Source organism: Embiotoca jacksoni, unplaced genomic scaffold (genome assembly GCF_022577435.1).
Source record: "Embiotoca jacksoni isolate LCO1_2020_lvr unplaced genomic scaffold, fEmbJac1.0.p SCAF_76, whole genome shotgun sequence".
NCBI lineage: Eukaryota > Metazoa > Chordata > Actinopteri > Embiotocidae > Embiotoca > Embiotoca jacksoni.
Window position 1 is genome coordinate 536,080 of NW_027185432.1, and position 24,991 is coordinate 561,070.

Here is a 24,991-nt window from a genome sequence, read left to right on the forward strand (position 1 = left end):
AATGTCTTCTCTACAGGATCCTTGGTGTTGGTGATGGCAAAAAAACGACCAAAAAAACAAAAAAAAGAGTCAGAAACAAAAAAAAAAAGTAGTGGTCCCAAACACGGCAGTACGGACGCCGCCGCACTGCCGCCATCTTGTTCTTGTTGAAGTGCAGGTTTTCGGCAAAGTGGACCATCAGAACAACGGCCAAAAGGAAACTTGTAGAAATCGAGAAGGAGGGGTCGTATTTTTCAGGAGAATGAGAACGTTTTGGTTGATTTTAGAGAGAGATGGCTGCTAGAAAAAATAAAACACACACACACACACAACAACAATTTCAAGTCCAGATTTCTCTTTTTACAAGAAACAGACAGGTCCAACTTCAAGGCCGAACTCTTGGTCTGGAGCACCAACGTCCATAGGAGCGATGTCAATGATGGGCAGGCGAGATGTTTTCGATGTCTTGTAGTCGATGACTGTCTTGCCCCATGCACCGGTGTGTGACTACAGGGACAGAAGAAGAAAGTAGGTTTAAGGTCACCATTCACTTAAAAGTTCTCTAACTTTGCCTGAACTCTTGTTTCAAATACAGGAACTACAAGACTTCTACTATCATGCACGGTCGATGTGTGATGGACTCCTCTGCGTCTTTGCTCAAACTGATGACAGTATATCATCAGGAGGAGTATATACATGCTGCACCGTGACCTTCTTATCTCTGGTCACTTTCATGTGAAGCGCATTCAGCCGTCAGCGGGGATGAGAGTATCAACAAATGTCTCCTCACCGTGCATCCGTCCTCCAGGACACTGTAGGTGAAGCGGCTGTTGCCCTCGGCTCTGATCTCGATCTCGTTGGAGCCCTGGAGGAGCAGGGCCTTCTTGAGGTTGCCGGCGGCGGCGTCCATGTAGGCGACGCTGTTCTTGCAGTGGTAGGTGAGGTTCTGGGATGCCTCGGTGGACATGAGACGCAGGAAGGTCATCTGGATGTTGACATCCTCAGGCTGAGAGCCCTCGCTGCCGTACTCGAACTGTGCAGGAAAGAGGACGGAAGAGGAATTACCGACTGGTACTCAAAGGGCGCAGAGGGAATAAGAAGTGGAGAGGTGAGATGGAGAGAAAAGGTTTGTCTTACCTGGAAGCCGTCGTTCATGGCCTCTCCGAACCAGACATGCTTCTTCTCCTTGATGTTCTTGCTGACGTACCAGTTCTTCTTGGCGACCTCGTTCTGAGCTGGAGATACGCAGGTCTCTCCGGTCTCCATGTTGCAGTAGACCTTGATGGCATCCTGAGTGCAGCCCTGGTCGGGGTCGATCCAGTACTCGCCTGGAGAACAAGACAGACAAAGATCAGACAAGTCCAAACTCCAGAATGATTGCCCCACAAGGCCTTCAGAGGGAAGGTTGCCCTGGAAACAGTAGCACTGCCCTTCTACCCTCAGTCGTTCTACCGCTGAGGTGCAGAGACTCACCGCTCTTCCAGTCGGGGTGGCACATCTTCAGGTCCCGGCAGGTTCTGGCAGGGTTCTTGCGGGTTCCGTCGGGGCTGCGGATCTGCTCGATCTGCTGGCTCAGGCTCTTCAGGGTGCTGTCCACCTCCAGGTCGCGGTCACGGAGAACATTAGCGTCATCAGCGCGGAACATGCGGTAGGGATCGGGGGCCTTCTCCTGGGGCTGGGCGATGAAGCCGAGGTCGAATCCACCGCCGGGGGCACCGGGTGCTCCGGGAGGTCCAGGAGGTCCAGGAGGACCCTGATAGAGAAGAGGTTGGTGAGTTCATCACAAGTCAATGTTCCCCTCAGGTGGGAGACACACAGTAAGTTGACGGATGAATGGAGGGATAGTTGGACAGTGATTCCAACTTACAGCAGGTCCCATCTCGCCAGAACGTCCACGAGGTCCAGGAGGTCCAGTAGGTCCAGGCAGACCGGTCATACCGTCCTTACCAGCGGAGCCAGCAGATCCAGCAGGGCCCTACGAATAGCACAGAGGAAAATGTCAAAGTCAGCAAATATAAAAATACACACCTGCTCTAAACAGTTAGAGACTAGTGGTGTTAACTCACTCTGGGTCCAGCGGGTCCAGCAGAACCAGCAGGTCCCTGCTCTCCGGAGGCTCCCTATGGGTTCACAGACAGAAACAGGAGTCAGAGGTTGAGTGTGTGACTATGCAAGTGTGTTGTTTGGGTGCAGTGTGTCCACAGTGACGTACGGAGGGTCCAGGAGGTCCCTGCATGCCGGTGAATCCTCTGTGTCCCTTCATGCCTCTCTCTCCGGCCTCTCCGGTCTCTCCCTTGTCTCCACGGAGTCCATTAGCTCCCTGTGAGGAGGAAGAAGGGTATGAAGACTTTTGTTTTACCTTCCACTGCATACTGATCAAAGCTCTAGATGGAGTTACTTACATTAGGGCCACGAGGTCCAGCAGGGCCAGCAGAGCCAGCGGAGCCAGCAGGTCCCTGGAGCAAAAACATGGGTTTTAATGCAGGTTGCAGTAAAACATGGTTTAAACAGTAAATTAATGGATATTGTCACGAGAAGACCAAGACGATGTCACTCACAGACTCTCCACGGTCACCAGACTTTCCAGCGGGTCCGACGGGTCCAGGGGCACCAGGAGGTCCGGGGGCACCAGAGGCTCCAGCGGGGCCACCCTCTCCGCGGTCTCCCTAAGATGCAAACACAAAATCAGTTTCCTCCTCAGCCAGTCCAGATTTATGTTCACAGCCCGTTATAGTGCAGGTGAACATGCTAAAACAGAACATCTGCTCTCCAGTCATCACGTATAAAAGCAGCACTTGCAGGTGGAGTTCCTTCTTCCTCTGGTGGCCATATTGGAAGCCGATGATGGCGTTTCCAACCACATGAACCACATTTTACAGTTCTGATGTTGTGTGACAGTTCTGATGTTGTGTGACAGAAACTGTCTTTAGTTTCGATACCCAACGAAGCATCAGTGTGCCATGTGTTAGCATGTTGTCTGCTGAATGCAGGGTGGGAGTACTACTCAAATACTTTAATTATGTAAAAGTACCAGTATAGCAATGTAAAACTGACTATTATGGTACGGTACTGGTTTGGTCCCTCTGACTGATATCTGATTGTAAATGACATCATTGGATTATTAATAGCGAAGCATCAGTGTGTCAGCAGCCTGTTGCTGTTGGAGCTGCTTTTTATCCAGTTTAATATATCCAGAGACAGCAGTTACATCTGAGTCACATGATTACTGGGAGAGGAAATGGGAAAAACTACAATATCTCAAGTACCTCAAACTGTACTGTAGTAAATGTACCTGGTTACTTTCCCCCTCTGGCTACATGATCTTTGAAGCTGATCATTTAGATATTGGTTGGGAAAACCAAGGTTACTCTTCTAAAGGCTGGAGCTAAAGACAAAGTTCAAAGGTCGCGTGACCACACATCTACCTAGCAAACTGTTCACCTGAACTGGAAGTGAGCTGGCTGTCTAGTGTTGGTGGGTGACCGATGGACTCACCTTGGGTCCGGGGGCTCCATCGCGACCAGCTGATCCCTCGTTTCCGGCGGCTCCCTGAAACACGAACACATGGCAGGTTGACCGATGAGGAAACACCTGCCGGCTACATAACACACACAGAGGATGGTTGTGTTGGGATGTTCATACCTCACGTCCAGTCTCACCAGGGGCACCAGCCAGACCAGGGGGTCCCATGGGTCCAGGAGGTCCGCGCTCACCACTGGGGCCAGAAGGTCCATGCTTTCCAAGCTCTCCCTGTGGGTGACAGTCAGTCCAGTTTAAAAACTCAATCAAAGATGTTTCCTGGTGATGTCAGTTTCTATCAGTACATCCTCTACAAGTTTGTACATGTCATGTTTCTGGATTTGGGATCATGTTTTGTTAAATTTGAGTTTCTAGAGGTAACAAGAGGAACTCACAGCAGGTCCGGGCAGGCCGGGGAAACCTCTCTCGCCTGCCCTACCGGGCAGACCAACAATACCACGCTGTCCAGCAATACCAGAAGGTCCAGGCAGACCAGCGCTACCCTGCAGGGGGCGACAGAGAGAAGCACTGTGCTCAGACATGGAGGTGCAGAAACCGACAGTCAACAGGTTCCTTTACTGTCAGTGAAGAGGTGAACACTTTATTTTGTTTAGTTCAGATCACGTCTCAGCAGTTCTGAAGACTTCACGGTTGAGATAACTTACGGAAGGACCATCGCCGCCAGGGCTACCCTTCTCTCCAGCTGCTCCTGGGGGTCCAGCAGCACCGATCTCACCGGGGCGACCAGCAGGTCCGGTCTCACCACGGTTTCCTTTGGGTCCCTCTTTGCCAGTGGCTCCAGAAGGTCCGGGTGGTCCAGAGTTGCCCTGTTCGGTGGTAAAAGGAGTGAATTATAATAGCGCTGGAATAAAGGGTAGACTTGGAATTTTGCCTCAGGATGATGACATTGGAAAAAGACTTACAGCGGGGCCGGGAGGTCCAACTCTGCCAGCAGCACCGGGGAAGCCAGTAGCACCCTGAAGAGACAGATTCATTAAGAAACAGTGAACTTTTTTAATAACATGATATATTATCATTTTTTTACGGTGGACTGTCTCTAAACTTTTCACATTTCTCCGCTCAGTTCTTGCCAACACTACCAATGTGACCTTTGACCTCTACACTGCTGCTTGTGGTGCTAAACTTAAAGTTAAAGTCAAGCAGGGGTGACAGAGTGGACTTACAGGAGGTCCGGCGGGTCCGCGGGCTCCCTTCGGCCCGTTGTTTCCATTGGGACCCTAAAAGGACACAACATGGGGTCAGCCAACATAAAGAGACATTAATATTTCTCATGCTCACTCTAAATCTTTTCTGTACTATAATGGGATGTGAATATATATGAGTTCACAGACCTGAGGTCCGGGGGCACCAGTAGGTCCAGCAGGGCCAGGCATACCAGAATCTCCCTTTGCACCATTATCTCCAGACTCTCCCTTAGCACCAGGCTGTCCATCACCACCCTGATGTGGAAGATAATCACTGAGTAAGTTCTGTGTCGAAGCTTCAAGCAGATTAAAGGCGAGCAGTAAGAGAATGGGACGAAATGACTCACAGGAGGTCCAGCGAACCCAGCAGGTCCGGGGGGTCCGGACTCTCCACGCTCGCCCTGCAGAGGAGGAACAAAAGTCAGTCCAGGATCTGAAGATTCGAGGGTTAATCAGCTGGACGACTTTAGATTAAAAGGTTCATTTTCTCACAGGGGCTCCACGGGCTCCAGCAGGTCCGAGAGGTCCAGCAGCACCAGGCTCTCCCTTGTCTCCGGTGGCTCCAGCAGGTCCGGGAAGTCCAATTGGTCCAGTCAGACCACGAGCTCCATCCTTACCAGGGGCTCCATCACCACCCTTACCACCTTGGTCACCCTGGATGGAGGAGAGGTGTTGGTTAAACCTCCTCTTATACTGAGGCCATCCTGCAGGTGGCACTGCAGCTCATCAATAACCTATGGATCATCTATGGATGATGGTGATGTCTACTGGGAATACTGGCCACTCACTCTGTCTCCCCTCAGTCCTGGAAGTCCAGCGGAACCGCGCTCACCGGGCATCCCCTGCAGTCCAGGAGGACCCTGAGCTCCAGGAGTACCAGGAGCTCCGGCGTCTCCCTACGACGAAAAGAAAAGGAGTTAAAACCATAATTTTATTTATTTATTTTTTATTAAGTCACCCAGAAAATGAAGGAGAGCCGGGGTTTACCTTAGCACCATCGTTTCCAGAAGATCCAGGGGATCCACGGGCACCAGCGGGTCCCATAGCTCCGGGGGCACCACGCTCACCAGGGAACCCTCTGTCACCCTGAGGGGGGAGGGGGTGAAGGGGTGAGGTGGAGGGAGGGGGGCAGAGAGTCAGGTGTGTGAACTAAATCTCTATAGTTGAATGATGTTCCCTGAAGGGAGGTGCTGATTAGAGTCCAAACAGACATGTTCTGATACTGGAGGTCCAACTCACTTTGTCTTTACAGTCTGCAACCTCCTGTTAGCATGAGCCTGTTTTTAATCTCGGTGGCCTGTTACCATGGCCAGCTAGCAGGCTAACAGCTGTTTTCCAGCTTTTTGTCAGAGTAGCCAACATGTGAAACCAATAATGTTTTAGACCGTTTCACTCCAAACATTACTGAAACAGTTTATATATAGTTATTATGTATTATTATTATATATATATATATATATATATATATATATATATATATATATATATATATATAAAATATATTTGTTATAGCAACAGTGTCAGATCTTTTAAACTGATTGGTAAAGTGGAATCATTATAAACTGAAATACAACTCTTTAACTGATGCTGCCTGGGGCAGATAATAAAAGAATGATGATGATGGGCAACTTACTCTGGATCCAGCAGGTCCTGAGGCTCCAGCCTCTCCGGTCAGACCCTACACACACACACACAGATAGAAGTTACAGGAAAAGCACTTTAACGGGTTAAAAAGCACCAGTTTGATGCGAGTGCGTCGGCCCGGTCGGATCTCAGTCAGTACCTGCTCTCCGGGCTTTCCGCTCTCACCGATGGCACCCTGGGGTCCTGGAAGACCCTGGAATCCAGGAGAACCAGCGGCTCCCTGCTCTCCTCTCTCGCCAGCGGGACCCTGAGGAGGAGTAGAGTGTCAGAGCGAACAGTAGTGACCGGGAGGGAGGACGTACCTGCAGCATCAGGTGTACTTACAGCAGGTCCGGAGGGACCCTGAGCTCCGAGGTCTCCGTCCTTTCCTGGGGCACCCTGGGTAGAAAGAAGGCAGGCAGTTAGACAGACAGCTTCAGGCTTCCACATGTAACCAGAAGATGACAGAGAGTGAGCTGGAGGAGGAAGTGCAGATGACTCACAGCGGGTCCGGTAGGTCCCATGACTCCTCTCTCTCCGGGCTTCCCTCCCTCACCCTGTAGATGGGAGAACACATGTTCATCTCATGAAGCATCATTAGAGAATACCGTGCAGCAGCTGGAACTGGACTCACAGCAGCTCCCTTGGGTCCGGGGAATCCCATCACTCCAGGCTGGCCTCTGGCTCCGACGGAGCCGGGAGGTCCGGGGCGGCCATCTTGTCCGGGGGCTCCCTGTGGAGGAGAATTCATCGGTTTACATTCAGACAGAAGAACGTGATCCTTGTGACGAGTTCAACCAGCGTGGATTTCAACTTACAGTAGCTCCCAACTTGCCATCAGGTCCGGGGCTACCTGGGCTGCCAGTCATACCCTACAGAGCAAAAGGTCAGAGGTCAGAGGAGGGCATGATGCTTCTGACAATCATTTAAAGGGACAGTTAGGTGTCTCACCTTAGCTCCGGGCAGACCAGACTCACCAGTGCGGCCAGGCTCACCGGTAGAACCCTTAGCTCCAACAACACCTGGGGAACCGCGCTCACCTGTGGCACCCTGTGATGGGCAGGAGGAGGAGGGGAGGAGGGGAGGTAAAGGTTAGTTGGACTGAAGTCTGGAGATGGATGTCTGTAGATGGAACGGAGGGACACATCAGGTGTGTGTGTGTGTGTGTATGTGTGTGTGTGTGTGTGTGTGTGTGTTTTACTTACTTTGGGTCCAGCGGAACCATCAGAACCAGGGAATCCACGACCACCAGGAGCACCCTGCAGAGACAAGCAGACACATCCTGCTGAGCACCACGAGAAAAAGTCTGAAACATATTACTGAAACAGGAACGACCCAAACCCTCAACCGTGAAACATGTCCTCCATTCAACTGTTTTCTATCCATCACACACAATATGTCATGTAAAGAGGTGACTTGTTACTCGTTCTGGCCTGTGGGAGCACTAGAGAGTTTGTTTTCATGCTACTGATGAGACAGAAAGGTGAAAGGTGCCTTTAAAGCAACAACAAATGGAGCCTACACAGAAGTGCAGAAAAAACCTGCAGTTCCTGAAGTGGCCACTGGAGGCTGTCTCCACAGACCTTCATGTTAAAACATGTTAACAACATGGTTTTGGTCTGTGTAGTTAATTTCCTGAATGTTTATAGAACTCAACCATTTAGATCATATTAGGGCTTAAAGTACGCATAATTAATATTTAATTACATCAACCAGTCTTCTTTCATTTTAAAATCGTGTAGCAGTAATCGTGCAAAATATGTAGCTGCTCTACAGTAATCTGAAAAACTCCCCTACATGGAGCTTTTTGTGTTTAAACTGAATCTTGCAGATTATCCCTGTATACAGTAAGAACCACGATACTTACACGCTCTCCGGGGGCTCCACGGGCTCCTCCAGTACCGGGCTCTCCTCTGGCTCCTCTCTTGCCCTCCTCACCGGAGGGTCCTGGGGGTCCCTGAACTCCTGCAGCACCCTAGAGAAGAGAGGAAGCACACGCTGGGCATCAGAGACCGACCGTGCACATTCACATTCAGAGAGTTATATTCTGTGGTGAACTTACAGCCTCTCCCTTTGCACCGGCCTCTCCCTTGGCTCCTGGGGCACCAGCTTCACCCTGAGAGAAACAAGGAGATAAAAAAAAAAAAACATTAAGGAACCAGTTGACCAATAAGAAGGGATGATTTAAAAAAGGGAGATATTAAAGAACACAAAATGATTTCCAGAACCAGTCAGCAGTTTTCCTTTTCTTTCACAAGTGTGATCTTTAATCAGCGACAAACATATTATTATTATTATTATTATTATTATTATTATTATTATTATTATTATTATGACTTAAGGAGCTCTACTCACAGTGTTACCCTTGGATCCGGGGGCACCACCAGCACCCTGAGGTCCTGAGGGTCCACGAGGTCCGGGGAAACCGGGAGCTCCAGCAACTCCAGCAGCACCCTGCAGGGGGCAGCACACAACAAAAAAACACAGTCACACTGTGCTGGGCTATACTGGCAGTGGTTACTATGGTAACAACAAATTAAGAGCGGTGTCTGCTTTAATTAAAAGATACTCACAGGGGATCCCTTAGCGCCGGCGGCTCCGTCAGATCCGGGGTTTCCCTGAGAGGAGAAACAAGAGAGTTCATGAACATCCAGAGGCCTTTAATCATTTAAAGTGTTATGATGTCATCATAAACAAGCATCATTAATGACACTTCTTCTACTGTGGCCCCTTTTTATTCTCATGTATGTGATTAACAGTCCCTCTAAGAGGATTATACTCACAGAGGGTCCGGCAGCACCAGCAGGTCCGGGGTTTCCAGGCTCACCACGGGCTCCAGCAGGGCCCTCGCCTCCACGAGCACCCTGAGGTCCGCCCTCACCCTGAGCAGAGACACAGAGCAGGACTCAGAAGGAGAACCAAGCTGCGACCCATCATGATGGAAGACTTGGAGTCATGAACATTATAACAGTAAAAGAGAAGGTTGTGTAAATAAAATATGAATATGGGAGAACCGAGAGGCTGGTGGGGTTTAAAAGAAACTTTTCCAGATTTCATAATTCTTTGAGTTTCCTGAAGAAAAACCTCATTCAGAACTCAATTGTAGCATTCATAGTAATATAAATATATAACTATATGGATCTTTACAAGGATTTCATATTCTCATACTGTCACATTTATTGCCCATTTAAGCATCTTTGATTATGTAGAATTTGACCTCGGATGACCTCGTGTGACCCCAATCTTATAAAGGGTCAAAGTAAAGGTCAACATCCTGTACACACATTCAGAGGAATTCACTAAAGTCGGCTCAGTGGGGGGCTATTTTGGACTGATTACAACAAGATTGAATAATGGAGGATGCTGAAGGTTGTTGATGAGATCATAGTTGTACCTTGGATCCGGGGCCTCCGGGGAATCCAGGAGGTCCAGCGGGGCCGGTGGGACCCTGAGAATAAAAAACACAAGACATTTAGACAAACGTCAAACATCCGCTCAGCTGACATTGATCAACAGAGCGAGATCTCAGCTTTTATGGTTTCTTCTCGTTCAAAAATGACATCACATCGGTAAAACTGTGATTGTGAGACGAACGGAAGCTTTAGAGAGCGACAGACTTACAGGAGGTCCGGCAGCGCCAGCAGCACCATCGTTACCACGAGCTCCCTGCAGCACACAAACAAACAGCATTCATTGATTGGTCTGCTGATTGACAGCTGATTGATTAGTTATGTGTGTGTGTGTGTGTGTGTGGACTCACAGCAGCTCCGTTAGCACCAGTGCGGCCTCTCTCACCGGGAAGACCACGAGGTCCCTGAGAGACATACAGACACAGTCAGTCAAAGGTCTTCAAATGTAGGTCAAAGGTCATGATGGCAGTAGAGATGGGGCGCTTGTTTTACTCACCATAGCACCGGGGGTTCCGTTCTCACCGGCGGATCCAGCCTCTCCCTGAACACACACAGACACACACAGGCCGGTGAGGAAAACCACTTCAAACTACACAATCACTGGTCAACATGAATCAAACCAGCCAACATGGCTGCCATTAACTCGTATGTAGCTAATGTGGCTGCTAGTATGACCTCCTGGGCTTCACATGGCTCACACTACTTCGAGTGGGACCACAACTAACACTGACACAGTTTAAAGGGCCAGTCCACCCTGTTCACACATTAAAGTCAGTTTAAAGCTGGAAAGTATAAAGTAGAAACTTGAAGACTGCACATTGAATCTGAAGGCATGGAGTTAGAAACATGAGGGCCTTCACCTGCCACAGTGGGACAGAAAGAAAATATGCTCTTGCTTGTATTGTAGGACATGTAGGAAGCAGATTTGCTAATTTGAGGAAGTAAACTTCAACTTCTGCAGCTCCGATTTGAATCATTGTTCTTTAATCTGTTTCCCATGAGTCCCCTCAGCTGTATTTAACTAACATACTATGACTAGTACTTTAACTACTATCACAACTACCTCTTCTAAAACTACTGGGCTGCTACTATTATAGCTACTCCTCAACTACTTTAAAAACCCACTGGTGGGTGTTCTAAATAAACTTTTATCTACATGGAGGAATAAGAAAGAGCGACATTCACCTTGGGTCCGGCAGGTCCAGAGTCTCCCTTAGCACCATCCAGACCACTGAATCCCTAAAGACAGAAGCACACAAACACTGATGAGGTCCCGGTCAGGAGATGCTACACGGCGGATGATCAATGAAACATCAGTTGTGACTCACTCTGTGTCCCTTGATGCCGGGCAGACCGGGGGTTCCAGGGAAACCACGAGCTCCCTGAGAGGAACAAACAAGAGGTGGACACAGTTTATCATCTCAGCTCTGTTTTTGGGGTTTGTTTACGTGACGCTACTGAGACGTTTCCGCGGCGACTTACCTGTGGGCCGGAAGGTCCGCGCTCACCTCCGCGTCCAGGTTTGCCAGACTCACCCTGAGAGTGAGAGAGATGGACGAAGTCATTGTTTAATCTTACCTGAGATATAAATGCTGGATATTATCAGACATCATTTTAGACACTTACATCCTCTCCGTTCTTTCCAGGGGGGCCGGCGGCGCCGCGGGGACCCATGGGACCCTGAAGAGAGAGACACGCATCAGGTGAGGATGGTGACACGTGAGAAGGTCCAATGCAGGTGTGTGTGTGTGTGTGTGTGTGCGTCGTTCATACTCACAGAAGATCCGGCCTCACCAGGCTCACCAGGGGGTCCAGTGAATCCCTGAGGTCCCTGTAAGAGAGGACACACAGAACCACCATCACCGCTACGAACATGATGACACTACTCACTATCAGAGGCAACTTCTTCCTGTTCTTCACTTATGGAAACACTATAAAAGCCTCTTCACTCAGGAGATCAGTCAGTGTTGTTCCACCATCAGGTTCAGATACTTCCTGGTGCAGTCTGCTTCGTGTTTCAGTGAGACGCATGTCGGTTGAAGCGAGGCTGAAACACGCTTTGATTGCTGAGCTGTGTGAACTGCAGGTGGAGCTCAAAGGTTTGTTCAGTCCGAATGTGAAGGAGGTTTTCCCCGAGCTTTATTTGTGGAAGTCTGACTTGCGTCCAGCTCAGGTTCCGTCTGTTATTTCTCTCTCATGTCTTTCTATTTTTCTTCTAACTGCTTTACATTCATGAAACAGATTCATAAAGCCTCAGGATGTCCACAGATTTCAAATCAGCAAATTTCTGTGTAATTGCGTCTTTCCACTGAATTTGCATGACATGCGTTCTTTCTGAGAAAGCAAGGAAGTGATGATACTCACGCTAGAACCAGCAGGTCCAGGGGATCCACGGGGTCCCATTGGGCCCTGTCAATCAAACAGAGGCAAGATCAGATGCTGCATCACCACGAGTGAGAGGGAAGTAAATGAGATTGTGTATGAACGCATGAGGTTGTATGAGGCTGTGTATGGATGTATGAGGTTGAATGAGATTGTATGAGGTTGTGTGTGGATGTGTGAGGTTGTGTATGGATGTGTGTGTGTCCTACCATGGGTCCAATCACAGGCATGGCAGGAGATTTCTCATCGTAGCCACCGGACATCTGAGGGGAGAAGTTCTGGAAAAAACAAACAGAGAAATGTTAAAATACTGAAATATAAATATTGTAATGTTTCAGTCATGTGACATATACAATGAAAATGTCACAAATAAAATGCCTTTTCTATGTTGACTATTTTTGAAATAATTAATTTTCAAACATTTTTTCATAACAATATAAAGTCCCTTTCTGTTAGTGTCCTTCTTCCATTTGAACATAATACTAGCCAAATTGGTCTCAATTAAATCTCAGTCAAATTCCTAAAATTACAGCAGCATAAAAAAAAAAAGACATTGGATCAGTATTTTGTGTAGTTTTGGTAGTTTTCTAATAAGGTCTCTTCTGTGTCATATTGTTCTCCACATTATTTGCTAATGTTAAAAACCCTGTTTCATTAGTTGTGGAGGTGATGCAGTATTCAACTTCATAAAAATCCCAGTAGACATTTTTGCATTCACCACTGACCTTTGACCTCATCAGGCTCATACTGTTAATGGGGTCACCACACAGACATACTGTACAAACTGCAGTGTGTGGAGGACATGTGGTCTGAAGCGAGCTGAAGGAGGTTAAAGTCTGTCACTGATACGTTGTTCTGAGTTCATGCTAAATCACAGTCGGCCTTTTTACAGTAGACTTACTGCTGACATGTTAATGGAGGTTAATGGACGGAATCATAGCATGCTCAATTATACTGACATTAGTGGGGAGGTGTTGAAATAGAGCATATTGTAATTCAATGGTAAAGTTCTACATGTGAATGGTAAATCAAACAGGGAATGCTAGCTGGTTGTCCTATTTATTATTACAAGTTTAGGGTGGAAGTCAACGGAAACTGAATCATAGCATGCTAAATCTAAGCTATTTGTACTGAGGTTGTAAACTGGGATGATGAATTCTAAATAGAAATATTTGCATATTAGCCTCAGCTCATTAGCCTTAGCTAATATGCAAATAGCTTAGATTTAGCATTCCATGATTCAGTTTACCGTTGACTTCCACCCTAAACTTGTGAACCAATGTAATAATAAATAGAAATATAGAAATATTTGCATATTAGCATGGGTTGCTAGCTCAGTATCTTGAACTAGAATGTATGTTAGCAGAAAAGTATTATGTTACATTAGAATGGAAGTCAATAGTAAATCAAATTACAGCATGCGGTTCTTATATGATATGCTATGTGTGCTATATTAGCATGTGGGTCAACTAGACAGGGTTGGAACAGCTGCTTAGCTTAGCATTTGGGTCAATGAAGAATGAACAACTAGCTTGGAGATGTTAGGCCAGAAATCAAATGAGACAGAGGGTCAGTGGGTTTGTTAAATGAATGGAAGTCAATGATGAGTTGAGTCACAGCCAGCAGAATCAGATGGGGAATGTTAGCTTAGCATACAAGATGAACAGAAATAAAACTATCTGAACTCATCAACTAATGGATCAAACATCCAAAAGCATCTGCACTAATGACCTCCTGACCTCTGACCCCAGACTCAAGGCAAAACACCGGGTCATCAGTCATTATGAGCCAAAACTATTTTTTTTGTGATTGAGCTTTACTTTCCATCCCTGAAGCTGTTCGACATGTTAAACATGTTCTGGTTCTGGTCCATAATGGTGCATTTTAATGTCCTTCAACAGAATATGAAAAATACATTCTCACAAATAACAACAAACACAACGGATCCTGAGCCGGACTGGTTTCTACAGTCTGAGCCCCACAGAAGAAGTTGTGTTTACTGATCTTAGTGAGCTGAAGGACACGTCTGTCCCTTAAACGAGCCTCATGGTTGAGTTATAACTGCTCTATTTGGACCTAAACTAGTCATATACAGAAAAAAATCTCCAACTTACTCCACCGAGGCCAGGGGGTCCAGGGGGGCCGGGAGGTCCAGGGACTCCGGGCTGGCCGGGGATACCATCGTTACCAGCGGGACCAGGAAGACCCTGCAGATGGAGGGAGATGAGGTCAGAGTCAGAAGGAGAAGCTCACTGGGATTCAGGGCATCAACGCGAACGTGTCTGTGACAGCAAGCAGCATCTACGGGTCGATTTGTTCACTTCCTGTAGTCCTGTGACATCATTAGAGCTGATCTGTGAGTTCGATGCTCAATTTCGTGTTTGTGTCTTTACAGGCTCAGTGATGAGGGAAGAATTAAACTACTCCCCGGTGAGAGTGACCACGTGACCAACCAGGATTGGACTGGTCATGTGACATCAGGATACAGGAAGTAGGTAAGAGCAGTTACTTGCCTGGGAAACTAATAGGTCATGTAGGGATTTACAATATCAGTACCACAAAATAATAAGTTCTACATTATGAATAATACCAAGAATACATTCTAATAATTACTAGTGAAAACTTTTAGAGTCTCAGATTTACCTGCTGATCTGACCACACATGTTTCTGCAGTGATTTCAACCCAATCCAGTCCAATTAAATCATCCAGGTAACAAACATGATTTCATCCAAGAATGCACCAGTTTAGACTGAAGTGGCATCACAGATGCAAAAGAAACTCCAAACCCTACTGAAGCAAACTAAAGTCTACTTGGAGCCTATTTGAACTTTTTGAGAATATCAACAACTTTCATCATCATCAGTTTATTATCTGTTTGAGACAAAAAAACAAGTTTCAAAGCTTAAACTGCTTAAGAACAGTTTATGTGCTAATATTTACCCAAAATCTGAGGAGTGTGGTTCTTCTTTTGAGAAGTCTGCAGGTTTGAACCTGACTTCACCATGTTCTGAGTAACTGATCATCTTTGGTGTAATAATGACATCTAGCAACAAGATAAACTGACTTCATTCAGAAGCAGAAGCAGGAAAGCACAAGTGGTCCTGAACCAAAACACGCCAACTCTGCATGTATACTTCTACTTCCTGAAACTTTTACCTCGTCACATTTATTAGGAAAAATGTTTTCAGACAAAATCTATTGGTAGAAATTATGCTGCGTCTGACATGCTAAGTCAGTTTTATTTATATAGTTTCTCTATACACAACACAAGTCGACCAAAGTGCTGCACACAACAACAGAAGCTAACTCCCACACGCACACACACACATACAGTGAGCAGCTCCACTGGATCTCATCGTATCCCAGAAACCCTCTTCAGACCTCCGACAGGAGGATCTGAGTCCTATTTGCACTTCACAACAACACACGTGGACACGTTCTGTAGCTCTGTCACTACAACTGCTTCAGCTCCGACATAAACACGCAGAGGGCCGGACCTCGAACGCACCACCACATCAAAACTTTCCCCACAAGAGAACGAAGGCAGGAAGACAGTGGACCTACCCTGTCTCCCTTGGGTCCAGTCTCTCCCTTGGGTCCCTGTGGGTGAAAGAAGGAAAAGCGTAGTGTCTCATTAAAATGATTAAATGAAACCATGTGATTTGATATTTAACCATATGACTCATATAATCAACCAAATATCTAATCTCATAATTAAAGTGATTCTTCATCGAGAACTATCTTCTAACTCAATATATCTAATCTTGTGCAGCAAAAACGAACACCTCAAGATTATCATTTTACACTTGATCATCATCTGTCACTCATCCATCATCATGGATCTATAATAATATATGATGGATTGATCCAAACTATCCACAAATATCCATGAAAAAAGTCATATTTACCGCAACCTGAGGGTCTTGGAAACCTGCACAGAGCGAAGGGGAAAAACACATGAAGTTAGAGGATTAAAGAAAACACAAACACACACACACACACACACACACACACACACACACACACACACACACACATACACACACATCAGATACATGTGCAGCTAAAAAAACAGAGCTTTAAACCCTCGAAAGGAAACCACAAAAATCCTGAATCCAGCAGAATTTGTTCAGAGTTTGTTCTAATGTGTTGATGGAGTAGAATGAGTGTGAAGTGTAAATAATGTTATGATGGAGTGCAGCCGGATGTGAATGAAATGAGCGAAGTGCGAATGATTTGTGCTTAGCGAAGAAAATAAGAGTTAAGAAATTCAGTTTGAATCCAGGTGATCAAATAAAAGAAGAACAAAACCACAGAAGAAGAGCTGGAGTTGTTACCGTCGTCGGGGCAGATGGGGCAGCACTCGTCGTGGGGGATGACGGGGTTGGGGCAGTCCGTTGTGTCCTCGCAGATGACTTCATCGCACATCACCGTGCCGCTGTCGCACACGCAGATCTGGCATGGCTCTGGTTTCCACACATCCCTGTCCGCGAACACCTGGCCGTCCAAGGTGCAGCTTCCGCCCGTACCTGTGGGGGAGCAGGGGGGAAGAGGAGGGGGGTGGCAGAGATGGAGGGGGTGAGACTGGTGAGACACACAAACACTTCAAACACGAACACACACGGAGAAATCTAAGTGTGTACTTGGGAGCGAATCAACAGCAATTTTAAAACGAGGGTAGAAAACTGCAAACTGCAAACAAAACATAAACAAATTACAGAGATGATAATAATCTATCCGTAAATCATTTGATAAAAACTGTGTTTGCAATCACCTCAATATAAGCTATAAAGTCATTTTAGTTTAGTTTGAACGAGTTTGAGTGCAACAGCCTGTTGCATAGAAACAAACAAACAAACTTTGTAAATCTGATATTATTAATACAAGTGTTTGGTAGATTTTGTAATAGTCGTGGTGTATGCAGGCCCTGCATTGGAGTTCTGTACACCGCTTTAAGCATGAATAAAGTGCACTTTAAAGTGCTTGTGGAAATTGTAAAAAATTGTTTTTATAATGGTGAAAAATCAGCAAAAGATTTCAGCAGGAACTCAAATAAATCTGCTGTAGTTTAATGTTGATACGAATCTGGCCGAGAAGTCGGGGCCCAACAATTGGACCATAAAGGGTCAAAGATGACAGAGAGGGCACCGACGTGCTGCATCACACCACCGACTGATTTGATCTCCCCCATTAATGGCCACTCAAAGTCCCATTTTCGGTCCTGATCTGCATCAGCGCTGCTGCTGCGTGTTTCTCTGTGAACCTGAGCCTGAACTGGGGCTTCGTCAGAGGGCCTCCGGTCTCACAGCGTTCCAGAGCGCTGAGCTCAGAGGGGAAACGCTGCAGTGCTGCAGACTGCGGGCTTGGCAGCAGCTGGTGGAAACACTCCGCATGTGTTTGCAATTAGAGGAAACAAAAAAATGAGTGGAAAGATGGAGAGTAGGGGGAGGGGGTGGGAGGGAGGGCGGCGGTGGGGGACGTGGCAGCCAGATGTGTCCGCAGGTACAGTTAGCAGCCTCTGGGCGGCGCTGTGGGACCGTTCAGAGGGCGAAAGCACATCTGGTTCGGAGAGACAAACAGCTGAGTCGTTTCCAGACCAGAGGAACATCTGGAAAAAGTGAGTCTCAACTCCTTGCTGTTGTTTCCAGAGCGGAGCTGCTTTTTCTTTGTCTTCTCACAGGACGAAAACCGTCTGAGTCTAAACACTGTCGGAGGATCTATGACTTTCTGGGTCAACTCTTCTGGGCCAGATGACGTCCCTCCAACACGCCCGAGCTTCTGTGAACTCTCTCAGGTCTTAAAAAGGAATCTCTCTCAGGTCAAATATTTCCTGCAGACAAGATGACGCCTGCTGCTCTTCCCCCCCTCCATACCGCTCTCTCTCTGGCTCACCTGTCCAACTCAACACTTGGCCTCAGGCTTCCAGTTACTGGGACACATCAATCGGGCCCGTGAGAGGCTTCACCTACTGGAAGCCATCTCACATCCAAAGTTGCACACTTTATATATACATAATCAATCTTTTGTGAGGTTGATGGGAGCCGGCGCAGAATTTCAGGGTGTCGAACTGAGGAACTGGGGAGGATCCAGCTTCGGTTCAAATCTCTGCATTTAAGTTTTCCGCTACAAAAACCCTCGTCTGGAGGAGAGCCTGGAAAACCTGCAGCAACTTGCTCCGCATGCACAGTGGGGAGGTGGGGGGTAGAGGGGCTTATAAAAACACACGCAGAGAGAAGGAGGCCTTCTATACTTTACACTGTCTATCTATCTATCTATCTATCTATCTATCTATCTATCTATCTATCTATCTATCTATCTATCTATCTATCTATCTATCTATCTATCTATCTACAGATCTGTCTGTCCATCTAAGTGGAAACAAAGAAGCAGAACCCATCAAAGGTCTGATTTCTAGTTCAAACTTTTCCTTCCTTCTCCTCTGTCTAAGATTTCAGCAGCCGTCCAGCCACGTAGAGAGAAATCCACAAAAAAAGAAGAAGTGTAGAGAATGTCCAGTAAACAGTGGTGAGACTTACGGTCGTCCTCGCCCTGCGCTCTGACCAGGAGCCCCGCTGCGCTGAGCAGCAGCGCCAGCCGCAAATCCACAAAGCTGAACATATCTAGATGCCACTAGACATGTAGACTCTTTGAGGCAAGAGAGAAAAAAAAGTTGGGGATGTTTTCTCTTTCTGCTACACTCCACTCATACACGGGTGTTTGGGGCAGGGTCCGCTCGTCAGTTCACAGTCCTCCTGACCCCAGCAGAAAACTCCCTACTGCCGACACTCACTTTCCACCAGGGCTTTTATATGGGAGCCTGAAGAACTGGGAGGTGCTGGGGACTGGAGCGGCCGGGGGGGGGACGTACCCTCATTACCCAGCTGCTCCTGCTCACGTTTAGGGAAGACAAGAATGGACGCCTCCTTCACAAAAAAAAAAGAAAGAAAAAAAAGAAAAGAAGACAGAAGTAGAAAAAAGCACTTCCATAAGTCCTTAGAAGAAGGGTGGGGTGGGGATGGGGTGAGGTGGGGGGCCGGAGGGGTGTTAGAAGGAGGAAACCCAATCCAAAGGAGCATCGGAGGGCTGGAGGAGGATCTCCTGCAGCAGCTTCAGATTTAATCCACATTTTATTTCTGCTTGTGGTCGACTTCCTGATTCACTTTGGTTTCCAGTTGAATTTCAGCCTGCTTAGATTCAGCTGCAGGTTTTTAGGTTCTATTCTCTGAATGAACTCTGAAGGTTTCAGTTCTGATCCGGAGACGGTGTCCGGCTGTGTTTCTGTCACTTCCTACGTTAGTCCCAGTGGTTTTAGTTTTGAGTGTGTAGACGGTTTCATCGGTGCACAGTGTGAACGTGTCGTGAACACGGCTGCAGGCTGACACGTGTTCCGATCAGTTTGTGGGTTCAACTTGTGTTTTTGTTTCTGGTCTGAGGAGGGTGGAGGAGTCACATCAGGCCTCTGACGTCTCCTTATCTGCACCGTTCACGTCAAACTTCAGAACCACTGAGTTCCAGGTATACAATAGAATCAATAAAACATGTTTCACTGAGAGGAGCCCAAGTGTTTGTGCAGTGTTCATGCAACGGTACATGTCTCCATCTTCTTTACTCGCGTCAGCTAATTAAAGAATAAGAAATGTTTCATTCTTGAACAAAGATTTGGAACCTTTTGTGTTTTCACTGTCTTTGAGTGTTTTTGTTAGTTTAACATGCGGCTTTACTTTCTGCCTCGGTCATAAACTTGGTTTGTGGAGCACAGAGGTGAAACAACTATCAAGCTGCATCATGGGAATTGTAAGATTTGGTATTGTTGGTAGCTCGTCTCATACTAGGGGATCGTTTATTTTAAAGATCTGCTAACCGGCCTCCATGGACCACCAACCTTCACCGCCATGACTCCCAGAAATCTGCTGCAAATCAGAGTGTGAGAAGACTCTTCCTCTGAGCATCACAGGATTGTTTCAGGCTAAACTTGATTAATCAAACTTGAACATCTGCAAGAAAACGACAATGATCAGTTTTGATTGTGTTGTTGTTGTCTCCTCACGTCTCATTAACAGAGAATACTCCACCGATGAAATGTTCCCATAACTGAATCTCACAAATCACCCTTTTTATTCCACACTTTCTTCATAACGTGGTGCCTACATAACCCACAATGCAACTCTGCTGGCAAGAGTTTGGTCAGAGATCTTGGCATGTTATGCTCGTTGCTAACGTAGCTTTTAGCTCACAGCCTCAAACGGAGATGAAGAATCGTTTGAAAAACTCTTTTGGTCTTCACACCGACAGACGCCGACTTCAATGATATCATTTTATTTATCATATATCAAGATTGAGCCTCTGGTAACCGTGAATATTTAAAGGAAAAAAACAATAGAAATTTCAACATATGTCGTTTTGGTAAAGACATCCTGATAAATTGATATTATATTTAATTAATTGAGCTCCTTAAATAAGAATCCAAACACCTTCATTGTATACAGACGCTGGCACGAGTTCATCAGCCCGCCTCCACTGGACACTGCTGTCTTTGGCTGCATTCAGACTGACAGCCCAAATCTGATTTCTGTCATATCCAGTTTGATTTTTGAAAGTCTGAACAGCAAAAAAACACATGAACTGCGATTTTTCCATTTTACAGTTATAGTTTTTGCCGCACATGGTGCTCGATGCTGATTTGTTACTACGATGCTCACTATGATGAAACAACTCAAAACGATCCTCAGTGAAGTTTAACAAACAATGGCCCATCCCAGTTAATGTTTAGCAGTTAAAAAAATATTTTTAACATCTTCATATGGATCCCTTGAATCCATATATTAAAAGATACATACAGAGTTTCTGTTGGACAAATGATCTTATAGCAACAGTCTCTAAATGATCTGAGGAGTAATTTGGCATTTATATACTGTAATTTTTTTTTCTGTACTATGTGACATAAACACTGATATGATATATCTACAGTGAGGTAGTTAGTCAGTGGTTTTATTCTACATCAAATCGGGTTCAAGTCAGGTTTTCTAGTACTTCAAAGCAGTTTCAGCAGGAAAATATAAAAATTTAATTTGTGATGTAAAACCAGCAGCTGCTGATTCAGCTCTGGATTCTTGGAGCCGTAAGAAGAGGAACTAAAGCAGGATGTCGGATGGTCGGATGGTCGGATGGCATCAGAAACTCTCCCATCAGAGCCTTCTGACATCAGATATGTGTGTGTGTCGGGGCTAGGTTATCGTCTCCCACAACATCGGAAGTGTTTATTCCTGAAAAGCGGACTTTGATAGAGACACGGGGGGGGGGGGGGGGGAAGTGATAAACTGTCTCTCAATAGACAGACAGACAGACAGACAGACAGACAGACAGACAGATAGATAGATAGATAGATAGATAGATAGATAGATAGATAGATAGATAGATAGACAGGCAGGCAGATAGACAGATAGACAGACACCTGGCTGAGGGAAGCAGCTGACTGTAAAAAGGTTTATGCGTGAACCAGATGTTTTTATGCTGCAGTGGGCTCAAACCGCCTCTGTTTTGAAATACCTGCGCAATTGTGGGGTTTGCAGACATTATGATTGTTATTGGCTCTGAATAATAAAAGCCCTGTTTTAAGAGGCTGCATTTTTTCCGTCCAGTCCAAATAAAGATTTAAACGGGCGATTCTCTGGATCCCCCCCCCCCTCCCGCACATACAAAGCTGTGCTCAGCGCCGGCCCGGCTGCAGGTGAGCTGTAATTAAGCAGAAAGCAGACATTATGGAGCAGATGAGCTGCAGGGAGACGCAGCAGCGGCGGCAGCAGCAGCAGTGGCAGCAGCAGCAGCAGCAGCTTTCTGCCATCTGATCCAGCAGCAGCAGACACGTTGCACAGTCTGAGGCCGGCCAAGCAAGCCTCTAATTCACTCCTCCTCTCTGCCTCCCCCCCTCTCTCTGTTTCTCACACACACACACACACACACACACACACACACACACACACACACACACACACACACACACACACACACACACACACACACACACACCGCAGATACCTTCACATGATCCATGTGTCTGCCTGTTCGGGTCGCTTGTTTTTTTTTACAAGGAAGAGGATGGAATGCAATTTGTCTGTTAGGAAGAAAAAGAAGCAAGAAAAGAAGAAGAAAGGAAGGAAAGCGCCACCTCATCATTCCCTGGTTCGACCTCCAGCTCGGCTCCTCAGTGTGTCACACATACAGTACACACACACGCACACACACACATACAGTACACACACACATACAGTACACATACACACACACACACACACACACACACATATATAGTACACACACACATACAGTACACACACACACACACACACACACACACACACACGCAAGACTTTTGTTCCAGTGTGTCTGATGAAAAAAAACACATCATGCTTATTATCTACATCTACGATATCTACCGAGTGTCAGCTGTCAGTAATCTATACATCTATATGTCGGTTTAGACGCATTAAAAGACTCAGGTTTAGGTATTTGTCGACATCAATAGAGGCACACATTTCAAATAGTGTATATTTCATTAGCTCAGCTTAGCACAAAGACAAAAAAAAAAGCAGGGAAAAAAAAAGCTGTTGTTTTTACATCTTTGATCAGACTAAAGAAATTAGAGATAAAAAGTTACTTCGACAAACAGCTGGCCTGGCGGGTCACACACCTGCACCTCTAAAGTTACCTGTCTTTGTGCTAAGCTAACTGCTAAGCTGTTGTATATTTACTGGAGGCCACAGGCTTGACAATGGTGTCAATTTAGTACGTTAATACGAATACATTTCCGAAAATGTCAAAGTCTTCTTTTAATAGTGGTTGTTACGAATACTAAAAGCTGTGTCTTATCTTTGGAGGGCAGGTTGACTGTCTACTGAACGCCTTCTATTACTGTGATCATGCATTTTTGTTAATATGTATAGAATGTAAAAGGAGGGAACATGAATCTGCGTCTGTGTTTTAGAGTTGTCCTGTAAAATGTATTGATTGTTTCAATATTTATTTCTAATAACTGTACCTGACGGGTGTTAGTGATGTAGATTCCTATATGGTAAGTTTAGATTTAGAGGGGAGGTTCTGGGTTGGACAGGGGAGCTTCACGGTGGTGCAGTGGTCCTCACTGTGAGGAGGTTCTGAGTTGGACAGGGGGGCTTCACGGTGGTGCAGTGGTCCTCACTGTGAGGAGGTTCTGGGTTGGACCGGGGGCTTCACAGTGGTGCAGTGGTCCTCACTGTGAGGAGGTTCTGGGTTGGACCGGGGGGCTTCACGGTGGTGCAGTGGTCCTCACTGTGAGGAGGTTCTGGGTTGGACTGGGGGCCTTCTAGTTTACATGTCCTCCCCGTGCCTACATGAATTTTCTCCGGATGCTGCGGCTTCTTCGGTCCAAACACATGTATGTTTGGTTGACTGGAGGCTCTGAGTCAGCTGCAGATGTGAATATCTGTCCGTCTCCAGGTGTTGGTCCTGTGATGGACCGACTGGACCAGGATGAACTCTGCCTTCACCCAAAGCCAGCTGGGAAAGACCCCCCCACCCCACCCCAAATGACCCTGTAGATAATGGATGGAAGTCTGCGTTCAGTCATTCACTTTGTCATATTTACAATGACATGAAAGACAACATGAACATGTTGTAATACGAATGAATGATCATCTTAGTCTAAGACAGTATAAACTAGAAGCTGATGACATCATCTCACTTGTGTTGGTTTATGAATTTATTGCAATCATTTCAATTGAAAGAGTTTTTTATTTATATATTTATGCAGTTTAATTGATTTGATTCATTTTGCAGCGTCACTACAGATGTTCTGGAAGACACACCGAGATGAGTGACAGTGTGCAGTAAGTAAACAGAAGCAGCCAGTACATGTTGTTCCTAAATGCAGCATGAAAAGATGGAAATGCCACTCTGTGATGTTTGGAATGAGATGGCAGCAAATGCATCTCAAACTTTTAGCACAACTCCACTCAGAAAAGATGTAATTGTATGTTTTGCAGGTTAAAACAGTCAGAATTAAAGATACGGAGAGTTTAATTTAACAGTTCCTTCACATGGACTCAAATCCTGTACCAACAAGGTCACGCTGGGCGACATGGAGTACAATAAAACATTGAATTTTGCAATTTGTTTGTCAAATTGCTTTGATTCCTAAAAAGTTCTTCCTAGCAGACGTTGCATGCACAGATCTGTGAGCGATCAGTCGTACGTTGATTGGCTGGTTTATGTTTAGCATGTTTGGAGGCTCAGATTGGTACAACACTGACTCCCAGACACACGGTGGGCGGCACGGTGGTGCAGTGGTTAGCACTGTCACCTCACAGCAAAAAAGGTTCCGGGTTCGAATCCGGTCCTGGGCCTTTCTGTGCGGAGTTTGCATGTTCTCCCTGTGCTTGCGTGGGTTCTCTCCGGGTTCTCCGGCTTCCTCCCATCATCCAAAAACATGCACCTCAGGTCAGGTTACCTGGCGCCGCGCTAGTGGCAGCCTGCTGCAGCATCTCCCCCCTGAGAGCCCCCCTGCTGTAGTGAAGAAATTTCCCCTCGGGATTAATAAAGTGTATAAAATAAATAAGTAAAAAACACACGCACAGGTCTGCACACGCGCAGTCCATACATACAAGAATGATTCTAATTAAAGCTCATTGTAAACCTGTGCAGCAGTAAAGTCTGAGTGATCAGTGGAGCAAAGAAACTCCATCTCTGTAATTTCCAAAATTTCCATGGCAGAGCGGAGCTGCAGAATTTTTTTTTTTGGAAATGTTTGGAATTCCTGCACAGAAGAAAGAGAAGAAGAGGTGGAAATGATATTAGTTATCAACAAAGGTCAGAGAGGTGGTAGAGAGAAACTTAGGTGA

At 46.3% G+C, this 24,991-nt stretch overlaps 1 protein-coding gene across 1 annotated transcript; it reads right to left on the reverse strand.

Annotated features, from left to right (window-relative positions):
• Window positions 1-240: 240 nt before the first annotated feature.
• col1a1a (collagen, type I, alpha 1a) lies at window positions 241-18,887 on the reverse strand. Its single transcript, XM_069177641.1, has 49 exons — window positions 18,656-18,887; window positions 16,457-16,648; window positions 16,028-16,050; window positions 15,684-15,719; window positions 14,233-14,325; window positions 12,328-12,396; window positions 12,101-12,145; window positions 11,514-11,567; window positions 11,363-11,416; window positions 11,219-11,272; window positions 11,065-11,118; window positions 10,922-10,975; window positions 10,233-10,277; window positions 10,087-10,140; window positions 9,948-9,992; window positions 9,721-9,774; window positions 9,110-9,208; window positions 8,900-8,944; window positions 8,682-8,780; window positions 8,389-8,442; window positions 8,194-8,301; window positions 7,532-7,585; window positions 7,278-7,376; window positions 7,145-7,198; window positions 6,961-7,059; window positions 6,830-6,883; window positions 6,672-6,725; window positions 6,487-6,594; window positions 6,337-6,381; window positions 5,691-5,789; window positions 5,492-5,599; window positions 5,196-5,357; window positions 5,051-5,104; window positions 4,851-4,958; window positions 4,683-4,736; window positions 4,422-4,475; window positions 4,164-4,325; window positions 3,894-4,001; window positions 3,622-3,729; window positions 3,475-3,528; window positions 2,538-2,645; window positions 2,382-2,435; window positions 2,192-2,299; window positions 2,046-2,099; window positions 1,847-1,954; window positions 1,453-1,732; window positions 1,117-1,307; window positions 770-1,012; window positions 241-486 (listed from the first exon to the last, which is right to left on the reverse strand). The coding sequence occupies exons 1-49, from the start codon at window positions 18,735-18,737 to the stop codon at window positions 340-342; spliced, it is 4,344 nt and encodes a 1,447-aa protein (XP_069033742.1). The 5' UTR covers window positions 18,738-18,887; the 3' UTR covers window positions 241-339.
• Window positions 18,888-24,991: the final 6,104 nt, after the last annotated feature.

What these genes read in the sequence shown, in the direction of transcription:
- col1a1a (XM_069177641.1), bottom strand. Translation starts at nt 18,737, where the DNA reads ATGTTCAGCTTTGTGGATTTGCGGCTGGCGCTGCTGCTCAGCGCAGCG. An exon ending in CTGGACCTGCTGGTTCTAGC is followed by an intron (nt 11,568 to 12,100) that starts GTGAGTATCATC and finishes CCTCTCTTACAG; the next exon opens with GGACCTCAGGGATTCACTGG. An exon ending in CCATGAACGACGGCTTCCAG is followed by an intron (nt 1,013 to 1,116) that starts GTAAGACAAACC and finishes TTTCCTGCACAG; the next exon opens with TTCGAGTACGGCAGCGAGGG.